The sequence below is a fragment of the Mirounga angustirostris genome, unplaced genomic scaffold (assembly GCF_029215605.1).
Source record: "Mirounga angustirostris isolate CCGP_5_RB_7025 unplaced genomic scaffold, mMirAng1.0.hap1 SCAF_13, whole genome shotgun sequence".
NCBI lineage: Eukaryota > Metazoa > Chordata > Mammalia > Carnivora > Phocidae > Mirounga > Mirounga angustirostris.
Window position 1 is genome coordinate 12436253 of NW_026991721.1, and position 15921 is coordinate 12452173.

At 52.9% G+C, this 15921-nt stretch overlaps 1 protein-coding gene across 4 annotated transcripts; it reads right to left on the bottom strand.

Annotated features, from left to right (window-relative positions):
• SMTNL1 (smoothelin like 1) lies at positions 1–11053 on the bottom strand. 4 transcript variants are annotated; one of them, XM_064576405.1, is made up of 9 exons: positions 10941–11053; positions 6830–7524; positions 6444–6576; positions 6279–6330; positions 4708–4872; positions 4411–4525; positions 4147–4298; positions 661–831; positions 1–105 (listed from the first exon to the last, which is right to left on the bottom strand). In XM_064576405.1, exons 2-8 carry the CDS (start codon positions 7520–7522, stop codon positions 687–689), a joined length of 1455 nt encoding a protein of 484 aa, XP_064432475.1. In that variant the 5' UTR covers positions 7523–7524; positions 10941–11053; the 3' UTR covers positions 1–105; positions 661–686. The 4 variants fall into 4 exon arrangements, with proteins under 4 accessions (XP_064432475.1, XP_064432473.1, XP_045749587.1 ...); XM_064576403.1 differs by having other exon boundaries at positions 7–110; XM_045893631.3 differs by lacking the exon at positions 1–105 and adding an exon at positions 8423–8548 and having other exon boundaries at positions 589–831; positions 10941–11030.
• Between the last annotated feature and the right edge of the window lie 4868 nt (positions 11054–15921).

Below are 15921 nucleotides of genomic sequence, written 5' to 3' on the forward strand. Positions count from 1 at the left end.
CTAAGCTTCTGGAAGGCCGCTGCTTGTAAGAGACAGAGTGCAGGGTATCACCCCAGGCCCTGCTGACATAGCTTGAGGTTCCCAGAGAATCTTCTATCCCAGCACCTAATCTGGGACAAGTGTGGAAGGAGGGAAGAGAATCAGGAAAAGCACCACCAATGGCTCGAAATGTACGAATGCATTTACTTTTGGCCTCATTTAGGGAACACTTAAGTGACAGGCACCAGGCAAGGCTGTTTGCTCGTTTCATTATCTCATTCAACCCTCACAACACCTCCATCACGTTTGAACTCCTGTTATCCCTGTTCAGACGGGAAGCTGAGGCTCAGAGAGATTAACTCACTGGCCCAAGGTCACACAGCTGCGTAGCCGCGGGGGGGGTGGGGAGCGGGGCGGGGGGGGGGGGGGTTGTGGGAGGCTGGGTGGCGCCCAGGCCACTGTCCTTTCCCAAATGACCATCTTGGTTGTTGAGAAGATCGTGTCAGGGGAGGAACCCTGGGGGCCGGGGTTTATTATTCCAGAGGGAGTGAGGTTCCCGGGGGTGGGGGGGGGGGCGGTATGGAGAGTGCACTGAGGGGCTAGACAGGATTTTATAAAAGTACTTTTAATGCATTTAAGACTGGTGCCACCTGCCCTGGCTCAAGCCCCAGCTCTGCCCACCTCCACCCACAGGGCCGGTCCGCTCCTCATTTCTTCTTGGTCTTCACCAGCCCCTTCTGCACAAGGCTGCGGTACAGCTCCTGGATGTAGGTGTAGACGCACTTGGAGTCAGGCACCGCCAAGCGCACCATGTCGTCCACCTCCAGCAGCTGGGCGCAGTCGGCCAGTTTCCTGAGGGGCAGAGCCAAAGCTGAAGGATGCGGGGGCCAGGGGGAGGGGCGCAGCCCAGCCAGGGTGAAACCCAGAGAATTGTGTATGTTGGAGCTGAGAGGTCATCTAGGCCGACCAACCCATTGTACAGATGAGGTCACTGAGCCCCTGACAGTCCAAACTCAAACGCAGCTTGGTCTGATCCCAAAGCCCATGTATGTCCTCTGGGTCAGAGTGAGTTACACAGCTGGGGCTCAATCCCAGGCTTGCCTGTGGCATCCTTGCCCTGAAGCTGGGTCTCGGCAGTCCCAGCCCGTCAGACTGCCATGGTGCTGGCAGAGGGAGGATCCAGGCTCCCAGTGGAAACCCTCTCTTGGGGCAGAGACAGCTGGGCTGAAACCCAAGCCGGACTGGCCTGAGAGCCGGGGGAGGGGCACAGTCTGGAGGATTGCCAAGAACGGGACATGCTCCCTGTCACCAGTGTGGTGACTTCCGTTCCTGGGGGTGGGTCAGGGTGCTGTCCCCCTACACAGGAGAAGCTTCATTCCCACTGGGCCTGAGGGGCGGTGGGACTGGGCTCCTCTGGGAGCACAGCTGATGGGGGCGGGGCGAGCACTGGCTGTTCCCCCACGTCCCAGGATTCCATGGGAATCAGGTGAGTTCTAGAACAGGGGCAGTGGGAGGTGATGGCTGGGGCAGGAGCCTCCTTACTTCGCACACTTAATCTTCACACCAAACCCAAAGAGAAGGGAAGTCAGCTGCCAAGAGTCACAGAGCTAAGGCCGGGGTGGGGTGGGGTGTGTGTGTGGCAAGATTCGAATTCTGCAGGTCAGCTCCTCCATCCTGTGGCCCCACGCATCCCTACCAACAGCCTTCCCTTTTCACTGCTGCCTGATGTCTCCTGGCAGCCCAGTCCTCGTCACCTGATTATTCAACTCCCCCCCCCCCCCCAGGCCCCCGGCTCTGCCTGGCTTGGAACTGAGGCAAGGCAGGTGCAGGAGGACAATGATCTGTGTCCTGCGGGCCAGGCACACTTGGTTCCTGGCGTTCACTCACAGCTCTCAGTCTCGACTGGGAGCTTCACATCTATGTCACGGCTCTGCCAGGACCTCCTGTATGAACCTAGGACGTCGAGGGACCTCACTACTCATCCGCCCTCTAAGATGGCTAAGAGCATAGAATGAGATGATCTAAGGAAAGCTCTTAGCAGGACGCCCGGCACCTAATCACCCTCAATTCATGGGGCTTGTCATCATCATTAAAGGTGCTTCTGAACCCAGAGCAGGACCTGGTACTCCTGACCCCCTCAGCTTCCCACCCCAGGGCGCTCACTCCATCCCTCGGCAGGAAAACGTGAAACTGGAAGGGGTCTTCTGGAATATCAAGTCTGGTGGTTCTCAAATTGCATCCTTGGTGCCCTAGGGCCCCGTACACGTGCCTCAGGGAGCATCTTGGGAAGGGTGTTGGGTGGGGAGCTGGTGTGTTCCAGGAACCCCTCCCAGCCTAGAAGGGTCCCCTTGTGAGTGATGACACTGATAGACCATGAACTCAAAGCTGGGGAGTGGAGACATAAGGAAGCTGACCAAAAGTGGAAAATGGTGAGGTTACTGGATTAGAAGTCCCCACGGGGTTAAAAATCTCTTGGAGTGGGGCTGCTAACCTAAGTGAGTTAGAGAGGTGAGGGGTGGGGACAGGGAGAGAGTGCTCAATGTCTGAAACCAAGATTTTGAAGGTGGTACAATTACTGGCAAAAACTCTAGGTCATAACCATGAGCAGGTGGCTGAGAAGAGTGATACGCTCAAATAACCTAGAGGCCAGTGGGTTGTAATGATTCCTCTTAGCGGGTCACTTTATCCAACGTCATCCAGGCTACGGGCAATTATCATTTGGGTTAGGACACGCTTTGGGCCTTCTGTACCAGTTTCACTACATACAAGTTACAGCCACGAAGGTCAACCTCTAGGAATGAGCTAGTGTTTTGAAGCAATATGTACATTTCATAAGAAAAGTGTTATTTAGTTCAATGAAAGTTTAAAAAAAATAAAAAATAAAAAGGTCCCCCTGTAATCTGGTTTATATGTCGGGCATTCACTTAATATTTTGTTTGAGGGATCTGCTGAAAAAAGAAAAACCCATTTGCAAAGCACAGCTCCACATCCATTTTCCCCTTTTGCCCCCGGGGGACACGCAGGGCAAGAGAGGGGTATGGTGCTGCCCCAGGCTTCCCTGTGGGTTGGTGGCCAGGCCTGGGCTAGACCAGAGGGCTCAGCGTTCCAGCCCCAAGTGTTGCTGACATCCCCAGGGACTCCCTCCCTGTCCCGAGGCTTTGGAGGTGCCCTCATCTGTCCATTCTGGGGCCTCAGAGTTGACCTCACTGGCAACATCCTCTGCATAATCCATTTCTATCGGATGGCTCAGAAGCCTCTCCCTGGGGCTGGAAAGAAGAGGTGCTCCTGGCTTGTGCTCCTTGGGAGCCCTAAGGCCATCAGGGTGCATTCGGGCTTCCCAGGTAGGTAGAGACAGAGGCCTCCGGCGGGGGCCGGCTCTGGTACTTTGGTGATGGGAGCACCTCCCCTCACACCACCACTTAGCAGCACGTTTTTTGCCTCTCAGGTTCTTCTTGGGCCACACTGTTCCTCACACTCCTCCTGCTTTTCCAGTACCCCTTTCTCCATCCCACCACCACCACCCCTGGCATCCAGCCGTGTGAGCCTCAGCAAGAAATCCCCCTCCAGATTCCAAAGTGATGAGTAATTATTGTAAAAACTGTGCTATCATCCATCATCGTATAGGAACAACAGCTCAGATTCTTTTTTGGAGGGTTTGCTCTGGGTTAGGCACTGCTAGAGACTTCACCTAATTATTTACTTAATTCTCGCAGTAGCCCTGCAGAAGAGGAAACGTGCCCATTTTAGAAATCAGGACGTGAAGGCTCGAGATCACACCGCTAGGAAATGGCAGAGTCAGACTGTGGCCCCGAATCTCGGGGCCCACCGTGTCTAAAACGGCAGGCCTGGGGCTCTTCTACGGCTTGCCCTGCCTGCGTTCTCTTTAGGGCACGGCCCCCTGCGCCCCGTTACATTTCACACGGAGGGCTGAGCTTATGATCCGTCTCGCCCTTTAGACTCTAAGCCACGGCAAGCGGGCGTTCTGCCCGGTTCACCCACGGCTGTGTCCTGACACAGCTCCTGGCGATCGAAAAGCGTCTGTCGGATGCGTGGCCGTGCGGCCGAACCACCAGCGCGCTCCCTGCCCCGTGTGAATCCAGCGCGCGTGCGCAGCCCCGCCCCCGCCCCGCCCCCGCCCCGGGACTGCGGTCCGCCCCTGCGGCTTACTCAGCTGTGGAGAAGGCCAGGGTGAAGTTGTGCCGGCGCTGCGTGGGCTGCAGCTCAGCGTAGTCAAAGGCGTCCGGGAAGAACTTGTGGATGAGCGCGCAGAAGGCCATGCCGCTGCTCCAGCTTGAGGAGAAGTTCTGGATGTCCACGTGCTGCCAGTGAGCGGGGGCCCAGAGCAGGCCTCGGTGAGCCCCTCGGGCTCTGCGCCACCTGCCGCCCGGGGGAAGGGTCCCCTGCCCCACACGGCCCCTGCTCCCCGCCCACCTCGTAGTTTCTGGTCATGGCCCGGCACCACTCCAGGAGCATGTTCTTGACGCCGCCGATGGCTGCCCCGGCTGCCTTCGTGTTTCGGAACAGGGCCGTGGGGCCCGACGCTGCCCTGCAAGGGGAGGCATGGAGAAGGCCCAGCCAGAGAGGCGAGAGGCCACAGGACGCCCCATCGGGGAGGAGCCCCGGCCCCAGACAGCAGTCCTCCCACCTGGGCCCGGGCAGTCCCCACGCCCTCAGGCCTCCCCACGAAGCGACCGTTCCGCGGAAAGCCCAGCCCAGCCTGCACTGTACCCGCCAAACTTGTCCACGATGGCTTTGCGGTTCTGTGCCCGGGGCCCCCGCGGCCCCCGCGGCCGGGCAGGGGCTGTCACCCTGTGCTCTGGTGCCTTCTCTTTCTTCTTCTGGGAGGGAGGGGGCTCTGTGGGACTCTGGGGCATCTCGCTGGGTGAAGACTCACTATGGAGAAGGTTCAGAGCAGTGTGAGAAGGGCTGGGACCAGCCCCTCCAGGGCACAAGGAGGGGGCAGGAGGCAGGGGGCCGGCTGGGGGGAGCTCCCTGCAGTCAAAAGAGGCATATGAAGTTGTGGCCCCCACTCCCGGCACACCTCTCCTCTGTGCCCAGCACTGGGAGGGGATCAAGGCGGAATAACGAGGCTCAGTCTAACTTTGGGGAGTGTGTGGTCTGGTGAGATGTGTGGGGAGAGCTAAGACAAGTCTGAGGTCTGACCTGAGTTTGAATCCTGGCTTTGCCTCTTATTTGCTGTGTGATCTTGGGACTGTCGTGTCATTTCTCTGAGCCTCAGCCTCTTCATCTGGAAACTGGGGACAAGAAGAGCTACCTGACACGGTGGCTCTAAGGGCTCGAGAAAGAAGGGGAGTGGAGAGCACCCAACTGAGCCTGTCCCATAACGGCCCGAGTGAACATGTACCCACTACCTTTCCCTAAGAAAGTGGCACGGAGGTGAATCTCACTCAGGTCAAGACAAAGGATGATTCCTCCAATGAGTCAAGTTATACACTGGCAAGAAGAAAGCTCTCGCTTTATCCAGCACCCGCCGGGTACCAGGCACTGGGCTCAGGGCTCTATACTGTTTTTTATTTTTTATTTTTTTAAAGATTTTATTTATTTATTTGACAGAGACAGAGATAGTGAGAGCAGGAACACAAGCAGGGGGAGTGGGAGAGGGAGAAGCAGGCCTCCCCCCGAGGAGGGAGCCCGATGTGGGACTCGATCCCAGGACCCTGGGATCATGACCTGAGCCGAAGGCGGATGCTTAACGACTGAGCCACCCAGGCGCCCCTATACTGTTTTTTATAAAAGTAATCTCTATGCCCAGCGTGGGGCTCAAACTCACGACCCTGAGATCAAGAGTTGCGTGCTCTACCTACTGAGCCAGCCAGGCGCCCCACATGCTTTATACATTTTATGCCATGTTAGCCTCACGCTATGAGGTAGGTATTGATTACGGGGCCCACTTCATAGAAGAGAACAGTGACACAGACAAGGCCACACAGTTGGTAAGTGGCAGAGTCATTGTCTGAACTCGGGCTTTCTGCTCACACTCCGTGGGCAGGGTTGATGCCACGGAAACGTGCTGAGGGACAAGATGAGGAGCCCCGTGAAGATCTGCCAAGGACGCTGAGGAGGAGGCTTTAGTGGTGGAGTGGGAGTGGTCCCTTTGCTCCCAGCCTCTGGCTCCTTTGGTTTCCTGGGCTCTGCCCTGGGGTAGGGGGCTGAAAGCCAGGAATCCTGGAATATCTCTAGATCAGGCGCCAGGGAGACCCAGGCCCAGGCGATGGTAGACTTGGAAGGGAGAGTGTAGTAGAGGGAGTTGGAACGGGGGCCCCCGAATCTGACATTACCTGGCTGAAGGACTGGTCTCTCCGGAAGCTGCTGTGTCTGGACCCAACCCATCTGGAGGGAGGGAATGGAGAGAGGGAGGGAAGCTGGAGCTACCTTGACGTGCTGTCTGCACACCTCCTCAGGGTAGCTCCCGCAGCACCCCATGGGCCCCTGGACTCACTCACCTGGGCGGAGGCCACTGCCCTCCTCTGTGGGGCTCTCGAGCCATTCCTCAGGGGAGCTGGGAATCACTCCTGCTCCTTCCTCCGACTCTCTCTCCACACCCTGGTCTTGCTCTCCCTTGGGACTACCTGGCTCCTGGAACGAACATGATCTGTGTGGGCTCATGGTCCCACAAGCACCTGCCTGAGTCTTTGTGAGGACTTCAGGAAGAGCCGGAAGGCAACCTGGGGCCACGGGGCTATCCCCCCACCCCAGGCTCTTGATGTCATTGGGAAGACTGGACTTCCCCAAAGGAATAAAGCCAGGGGTGGGGGGCTTACTTCCTGGGGTGCAGGGGACTCCAGAACACTGTGGGGGTCTTCTCCCTCCTCTCCTTTGCCTCACTCACCGCCTCCTCCTTCACGTCAGCCTCCCGAGGTTCAGAGTCCGCCTCCCCTTCCACAGCAGGCTTCGTCTGAGGGTCTGACCTGACCTCTGGGGCACTGGCTTTCTTCTGGGCTTCAGCCACGGGCTCCTCTGTCTTGCTGCTCTTCTCCTGAGAGGCCACCGTGGCCTCCTCTTTCCCATCAGCCTCCCTGGCTCCAGTCTTGGCCTCTTGCTCTCCAGCAGCCTGCTTGGGCTCAGCCTCGGCCTCATCATTCACACAGGCCTCCTCCCTAGATTGGGGCTTGGCCTCCTTCTCGTCAGCTTGCTGCTTCTCAGAGGCCAGCGTGGTCCCTTCTGCTTCCTCAGCCGCCTTGGGGTCAGGTTGGGTCTCTTCCTTCCCATCAGTCATCTCTTGAGGAGCCTCTGTGACCTCTTCCTTCCTGCCGTCCTCCTTGTGAAGTTCAGCCTCCGCTTTGGATTCCACCTTGGCGTCATCCAACCCATTGGCTTCCCCCTGAAGTTCAGCTGACGTGCTGTCCTCGGCTGGGGCTCTTTCCTGCTTTCCCGCTGCATCCGGAGGCCCCTCTTTGACGCTCGTCTCGGTTGTACCTTTGGCCTCTTCGGCAGAGGCTCCACCTCCCTGCGTCACTGGGGCCTCTGGGGTTGGGGAGATAGTGGTTCCATCCTCAGAGGGCTTTTCTTCCTTCTGCTCCATCTCTGGAAAGTGGAGACAAGCAGACCTGGTCATGTCATGCCCCATTCCTGCGTGAGGTGAAGACCCCGCCCTCAGCGAGCACTGGCCTGGGAGTCTGGAGGCCTGCTGCTCAGTCCTGGGTCCCCCACGGCCCCACTGCTTGGACATGTGACAGGAGCATCCGCGTTCCCTGCGGTAAAATGAAGGGGTCCAGTGCTGCTTCCCCAAAGGTGAGGTGTTGGGCCACATTGACTTGGCCTGGGATGGTGTTCACCTAACAGCCCTCTGCAGGCAGTGGCTCGGGCTTTAAAGAACATTAGGTCATGTAATGCCTCTTCAAGGATTTTGTCTCTTTCCGATTAAGCCAGTGAGATGGTTAGAACGGGATCCTGGCCTTGGGGAACACCTGTGGAGCAGTTGCTCTTCTCCCCTGTTCAGGGAGGTGGTAGCTAGCCTCGGGACAGGCAGGAGTATCCAGATCGAACCTAACAGTACCGCTTTGTTTCCACTGTATTTCTTTTTACGGTTACTTTCTATTTCTGGCCAGTGATCTTGAGTTTCCATTTCCAATAATGATATAAACTTTCTTTTAATTTGTTGAATTTAAAAATAAGTTAATTCAAAGGAAGGCATTCAGGAAAGCAGGACTCAGGTGGCACAGATGTGCCTAAATCCCCAGGGGTGGCGTAAAAATGCCTGAAATTCGGGAAACCCTGGGCCAGCTGGTCTCTGGGGCTCTTCCAGCTTCACCAGCCGCCACCGCTCTCTCATAGCTCTTCCAGTGGTTCTCAGACAAGGTGGGCCTAGACGTGGGAGAGTTTATCTTGGTGAAGAATAGAAACGTACTCTCCCTAACCTCTGCCAGAGAAATCTGACCCTCCAACTGCCAGGGATGGGGCGGGGGGAGGGAGGTCATGATACCTTGACATGAGCTTTCCTATTCGAGTACTGTATATACAGTAGGATCTACAAAGACAGGTGGGCGGGGGGCCCGGTTGGGGGGAACAGCAGGAATAGCTCCTTCATCCCCCTGCCCTTCTTGGGTGTCTGTTTAAAAAGAAAACAATCCTCCATTAGTGTTCAGGGCATGACTCAGGCAGTAAGAGGAGGTACTCCTGTCACCAGCTAAAAATACCTCCTGCCCTCTGCCGTGCCATCATTCTGGGCGACAGTCCCCAGGGCACCTGGGCAGTTGGGACAGAGGCAGGAAGACAGGCAGACTGGTGACAGGGCTCCGTTCCTGCCATCCACTCGGGTCTTGCTGTCCCCAGTCCAGAGTCCCTGGGGTCCCTGGGTTTCGGTTTCCAGGGAAGCAGGCTGGGATTTGCAAAGATGCACATACTGTCCTCCAACTCCACCCCTCCCGCCAGAGCCCCTTCATGGTTCAGCAGCTCCAGCAATGTATTAGCTGGGAGCTAACCAGCCGGGGATGGAATGCACATCAGCGGGGAGCCAGATCGACCCCCATCTCTTAGTCGCTCACTCTGAGACCTGAGTGGTCCCTTTGCTGCTCGAATCCTCAGTTTCTACTGACAATGACAGGATTGGTCTAGATCAGATTTTCCAAACTGTCCTGTGGAAAACTAGCGTCTCCTAAGACCATAATAGGAGCTGGGGTTGGGGAAATGTATTCTCTGGCTGAGGCTGTTCGAGAAACGGCCTCCTCTTTACCGTTTTAGAGATACATAACTTCATTAGCACAGAAGGGGATTTTAGAGACTCCATAGTAAAGAAATCTTAACTTTGCTTAGCTTTATTTAACTCACTGCTCCCCAAACTTATTCGACCATGGATTTATTTTTTCTTGCTTTCTTTTCTTTTTGCTTTGCTTTTCCTGAGACGCACCTACCGCCATCTTGAGCAATGCCCTGTTTCCCAGAAGCAAGTACGACAGATGCTGGCCTAAATGATCCACACAACCCCAAACTCCGTGGAGCAGTGGTGAAAATCATCAGTTCTGGAGTCTTCCCACTGTTTGCTAATTGTGTGATCTTGAGCAAGCTACCTGCCCTCCCTGTGTTGTGATGTGTAGAGGTAAAAACCACCCTGTAGGGTGCTAGAAGGTTAAGGAAGCCAATGCATAGAAAGTCGTTTGAGGTGTGCCTGGCATGAAGGGGGCACTCGGGACTTTACTGTAGCATGCTCTGCGGCTGAGCCAGCCAGGGGCCCTGAAGGGGGCCCTCAGTACAGAGCAGCTTCTGTGGTTGTAGGTTGGCCTCTGCCCGTTAATGTTGGCCCTGACCCAACCATGAGGGCAAAGACAAGGCAAAGAGGACTGAATGGCAGTAAGATGACAACAAGCCCCTTTGATACCTCAAGGTGCGGTGGTGCTTGGCTAAGACTTAGCAGAGCACCGTCGCCATCCTTCCCTTCGGCTACATGCTGCACACTGTTGGGGGGTGGGGGTGGGAGGGAAGGAAGGGCAGGTGCATGCACGCGCACACACACACACACACACACACACCCCTCTGCCATCCTGCGTGTTCATCACCTCAGCTTTCCACACACCCCCAAGCTTGTCATAAATAGATAAGGAGTGAAGAACCCCAGAATGTGAGCAGCCGGGGTGGCATCACCCACCCCAACACTGACGATTCTCTAGCAGGTTTCCTGCTTACCCCGCGGTGCCCTGCAGGACCTCACTCATTCCTCGCTCTGGCCCTTTGCAATCAGTGTTACCGGGCCCCATTTTACAGATTAGGAATTTGAAGTCCCTTAGGTAAGGTCACAGGACAATGAAAGGGCCCAACCAAACCTAGACTCCGGGTCTCCTGACAACCGGTCAGGCGCTTGTATCAAAGATGCTGCTCCCACTAGCTCCTCAGCCAGTGTCCCTTCCGAGGCTCTAGCCCTTTCCTCCCCACCTCCCTCCCTCTCCACCTCCCCTCCCCCTTCCTCCCCAGCAAGCCTATGGGCACCCTGTTTTGTATCCAGAGCAGCACTGCGGACTGCACTCCTTCCCTCTCCTTGTTTCTCTTGGCTGGCTGGGAGAAAAAGAACCCAGGAGCTCGAGTTCCAAGCCCCAGAGAGTGTAGACGACACTTGATCCTTCTGTTAAAACCTCCCCGGGCCCCTGACACACAGTCTGTCTTCTGGTGGTCCTGAGGCTGCCGCCGTCCCCCATCCCAGCCAGTGACCCCGCCTTGAAGAAGCCACTCTCAACTGCTTAGAGAGTCTGCCTCCCACCCCGACCAGACCTCCTGGGGGATGGCCACCTGCAGGCTACTCTGTAGGTGATCTCGAGTTGCCCAACACCCTAGGGCTGGGTCCCTGACCTCTGGCATCCAAAGAGAGTTGACAGAGAGGTGGAGAGAATTAGCAAAGAGCCTGGATTTCTCCAACTCTGGGGCTCTGCATGGAGGCTCTGGCCTTTGGAAGGTGGGAGAGGGGTTGGCAGCTGGAGGGCAGCACTTAGAAAGGGGCCCGGGGCTTCTCCTACCTGTAGGGCCTCTGCCTGGGGGCTTGGAGTTGTCTCCTTCCTCCAGCTGAGCGGCCTCACTCCCGGCTGCCTTTACCCCAGCCAGTGGCCTCTAGCCCCCAGCTCTTCTGTCTGCCCGCCTCCCCCTTCCCCCCCCTTCCACCCCCCCACCCCCACTTCAAGAGCCTTCAGCCGAAGAAGAGCATTGTTTACCGCCCTGTTGGTACAACATTTTCCCTTGGCCTAGGAGGCTCAGATTTCCCGTGAAGATCTGACAGGTGGCACCTTTCAATCACAGCCTGTCTTTCCTGCCCTGACCCCGGCGGTATCCATCCTGTGGCCACCTTTCTTCCCAATGTACTCGCCTGGCCCTGGTGACTCCGAAAACCATTTGCAGGCCCATGTGGAAGATGGTCACCAGCCCTCTGGCCTCGCCTGCCCATCCAGAGCCCAGACTAGGCCTCCTCTGTTCCCTTTGCCCCCCCCCACCCCATATTCCTTTAAATAGTCTTTACTCTTCCTTAGACAGAAACAGCTGCTGAAGGGTGGGCTGCAGAGGGGGTGAATGGGACAGCTGCCCACAGGGGTATGTCTTGGGGCTCACACAGCACAGGGAGATGTGGAGGGGGAGGGGCGAACAGGTGAGGAGACACAGCCCAAGCCGATGCAGCACTGGGCTTAGGGTCTAGAAAATACAAGACCGAATTCTGTTTTAAGCTGAAGTGACTGGTACGTAGGAGTCTCTGAGCTTTTATACCGAATTAAGATGTATTTTTAAGATTTGATTTGATTTGATTTTTAAATATTTTATTTATTTATTTGAGAGAGAGAGAATGAGAGAGAGAGAGAGAGAACACATGAGAGGGGAGAGGGTCAGAGGGAGAAGCAAACTCCCCACCGAGCAGGGAGCCCCATGTGGGACTCGATCCTGGGACTCCAGGATCATGAGCTGAAGGCAGTCACTTAACCAACTGAGCCACCCAGGCGCCCCTTTAAGATTTTATTTTTAAGTAATATTTATGCCCAGCATGGGGCTTGAACTCACAACCCTGAGATCAAGAGTCACAGGCTCTACTGGCTGAGCCTGCCAGGCACCCCTGACTTGAGATTTTGCTCAGGAAAACAAATCTGTACCTTCTCTCTGTGTCCTGTGATCTCAGAGAGGTACTACTTTGGGAGAATGTGTGCGGGGGACACCCCTATCGCTTAAGGAGCCTGGGACTCCCCGCAAACACCTCCCCCGTTCCTTCCACCTGAGCCACACTGGCCTCCTTCCTGCTTCTGAAATAAATCGATCCCTTTCCACACTCAGGGCTGTGTGGCTTCAGTCCCTCTCCATCATTTCGTCCTGGTTTATTTTCTTCATAATATTTACTGGAATCCAAAGTGAGCTTATTCATTTCCTTATTATCTGACTCTCGCTGGACTCTAAGCTCCCCGAAGGCAGAGACTTTATCTCCCATGCCCATGGCTATGTGGCCAGGGCCTACCTGATTGCGTGGTTCACATGAGGTGCTCCATACATATATATGGAATAAATAAATAAGTTAATAGAAGGTCATGGGGGGGGGGGAATCCTGTGGGGCTTAGAGGCCCCTGTCAGGATGGTGGCTTTTGCTCTTTGATTGGAAGCCAGTGGAACCTTTCAGGTTGTGAAGGGACATGATCTAACTTTAGTTTTTGACAAGATGACTCTGGTTGTTGTTTTGAGAATAGACTGAGCGGGGAGCATGAACTGAGGTGGGGAAACCAGTCAGGACATTACCGCAGTAAGCCAGATGCAAGACGGTGGTGAGGAGACGTGGTGAGGAATGGGAATTGCGGATGACAGTGACCAAGACTGAGCCAACTTTGTCTCCAAATCACTAGAATGACCCTTCCGTTCAAGCCACTGACATTCTTGCTCTCTCATCTCCTGCTCTTCTCCAGGGAGTCCACCATATTCTCTACTCCTCTCATGAGTGGTCAGGGCCCATATCAGATTCTGGGTGACAATCCTGCATACTTTCTTTGGGGTTGAGGTCCCATCCAAGAGGACAGTACTGATCCATGGTGAGTAGCAAATACACAATTCCCTTTCAGGAGCCTGGGAGGCTGGGAAGGGGTGGATCATGGTAGAGAGAGAGGCCAGAACCTCATGGTGGTGCTGACAGAGGTCAGCAACTTTAGACAACATATCTGGATTCTAAAGAGATCTTGGAAGGCTGAGGCTGTATAAACTGTTTTTGTTTTTGTTTTTGTTTTTGTTTTACAAGAAGAAACTTAACAGGAACAATTGGAGATTCCTACTTATGGGTTCTCATATCCCCAACTGTATAAGTATAGGAAGGAAAAGATACAGTCCCATAGTAGATAATAGCCATGACATCATCATCAGTAAGAACAGTGATTACCCAGGCACTGCGGGGAGGGGAAAAGTGTGGAGTTGTTCAATGGGTATAAAGTCTCAGGTGTTCAAAATGAGTAAGTCTCCAAGATCTGTTATACAACATTGTGCATACAGTTAACAAAACAGCATTGTGCACTTAAAAACTTGCTTAGAGGGTAGATCTCATGTGAAGTGTTCTTGCCACGTAAAAAAGGGCCATTTTTAAATTTTTATTTTAATTTTTTATTTTTTAAATATTTTATTTATTTATTTGACAGAGAGAGCGACAGCTAGAGAGGGAACACGAGCAGGGGGAGCGGGAGAGGGAGAAGCAGGCTCCCGGGCGAGCAGGGAGCCCAATGTGGGGCTCGATCCCAGGACCCTGGGATCATGACCCCAGCCAAAGGCAGACGCTTAACAACTGAGCCACCCAGGTGCCCCCAAAAGGGCCATTTAAAAAAAAAAGATTTTATTTTTAAGTAATCTCTACACCCAACATGAGACTTGAACTCACAACCCCAAGATCAAGAGTTGCACGCTCCTCCAACTGAGCCAGCCAGATGGACCCCAAAAGGGTTATTTTTTTTAAAAGATTTTATTTATTTACTTGAGAGAGCGCGCATGCCCGAACACATGGGGGAGGGGCAGAGGGAAAGAGAGAGGGAGAAGCAGACTCCCTCTTGAGCAGGGAGCCCGACGTGGGACTCGATCCCAGTACCCCAGGATCATGACCTGAGCAGAAGGCAGACACTTAACCGACTGAGCTACTGGGGGGCCATTTTTGAGAAATTGGGGGAAATGGAATATGTGCATAAGATTGCATTAAGAAATGACTATAATTTTGAGAGTATAAAATGGCACCATGGAAAAGGACTTTTATCTGTGAGGTCAAAATAGATGAAGAAAATATGGCTAAATGTTAACAACTGTTAAAGTCTGGTGGCGGGTATGTGGAAGTTCAATATACTGTGCTCTCCACTTTTCTGTATGTTTTACATTTACTCTAATAAAAGTCTAAAAATTAAAAGGAATGAGAACAATGATTTCTTTTTGCTGAGCATCTGCCATGGACTAGGTGCTTTACGTACACTTTTTGTTTGTTTTTCTTTTTTGTAATGATTGTTTTAACTTTTATTTTGAAATAATTGTAGGTTTACAGGAAGTTGCATAAACAGTACAGAGAGAGTACTGAAAGTCAAATCTTACATAACTATATGCAATATCAGAGCCAAGAAATTGACACTGGAGCAATGGTGTGTATTGTTCTATGACATCTTATCACATGTTTAGATTCCTATAAACCCCTCCACAATCAGGATGCATAACCATCCCATCACCACAAAGATCTCCCTGTTCTACCCCTTTATAGGCACACCTACCCCCCCAACTTTAATGCTAGGCAACCATTAATCTCTTTGTCTCTATAATTTTGTCTATTTTTAAAAAAAGATTTTATTTATTTGAGAGAGAAAGAATGAGACAGAGAGATCATGAGGGGGAGAGGGTCAGAGGGAGAAGCAGACTCTCTGCCGAGCGGGGAGTCCGATGCGGGACTCGATCCCAGGACTCCAGGATCATGACCTGAGCTGAAGACAGTCGCCCAAAAAACTGAGCCACCCAGGCGCCCTTATAATTTTGTCATCTTGAGAATATTATTTAAATGGAATCGTACAGTGTGTCACCTTTTGTAACACCTAATAAAAATCCCATCAAGGAAGCCGATTACTCTTGTAAGAACCCATCTCCTTTTCCCATGCAATTTCTTAATATCCCATAATGTGTTGACTATATTATCAAAAGCAAAACCCAGGGGCGCCTGGCTGGCTCAATCAGTTAAGCGTCTGCCTTTGGCTAAGGTCATGATCCCAAGGTCCTGGGATCGAGCCCCGCATTGGGCTCCCTGCTCAGAGGGGAGCCTGCTTCTCCCTCTGCTTGCTGCTCCCCCTGCTTGTACTCTCTCTCTCTCGCTCTCTCTTTCTTTGTCAAATAAATGAAATCTTAAAAAAAAAAACCAAGCTAACACCAGTACAACATGTCTCCACTATGTACAATAATATTATATGTCCAATATTATGTAATATTATATGTCCAATATTGTCCAATATATACAATAATATTCACAGCAGCCTTGTCATAATAGCTTCAAACTGGAAACAACCCAAAAGTCTATCAACTGGTGAAATGATAAATAATTGTGGATTATTCATACACTCAAACACTAGACAGCAATAAAAAAGAATGAATGACAGATACACACAACGTGGATGAAATCTTACGGACATTACAATGAGCTAAAGAAGTCAGGCACAAACCAGCAAATAATGTATAACTCCATTTACATGAAGTTCAAGAGTAGTAGGCAAAACTAACTGATGGCAATAGAAGTCAGAGTAATGGTTACTTTGGGAGTGGGGGTATTGACTGGGAGGGAACCCAAGATAACTTTTGAAGGTGCTGGAAATACATTGTATTTTGATCTAAGTGGTGGTTATAAGAATGAATATATATTTTAAAGTTAAGCTTAAGTTTAAAAAAATTAAGCTTAAGTTTCATGTACTTTAGTCAGAATGTTATACCTTAATTTTATTGAGAAAAAGTTTTAAAGTAACCTCTACACCTAAGGTGGGGCTCAAA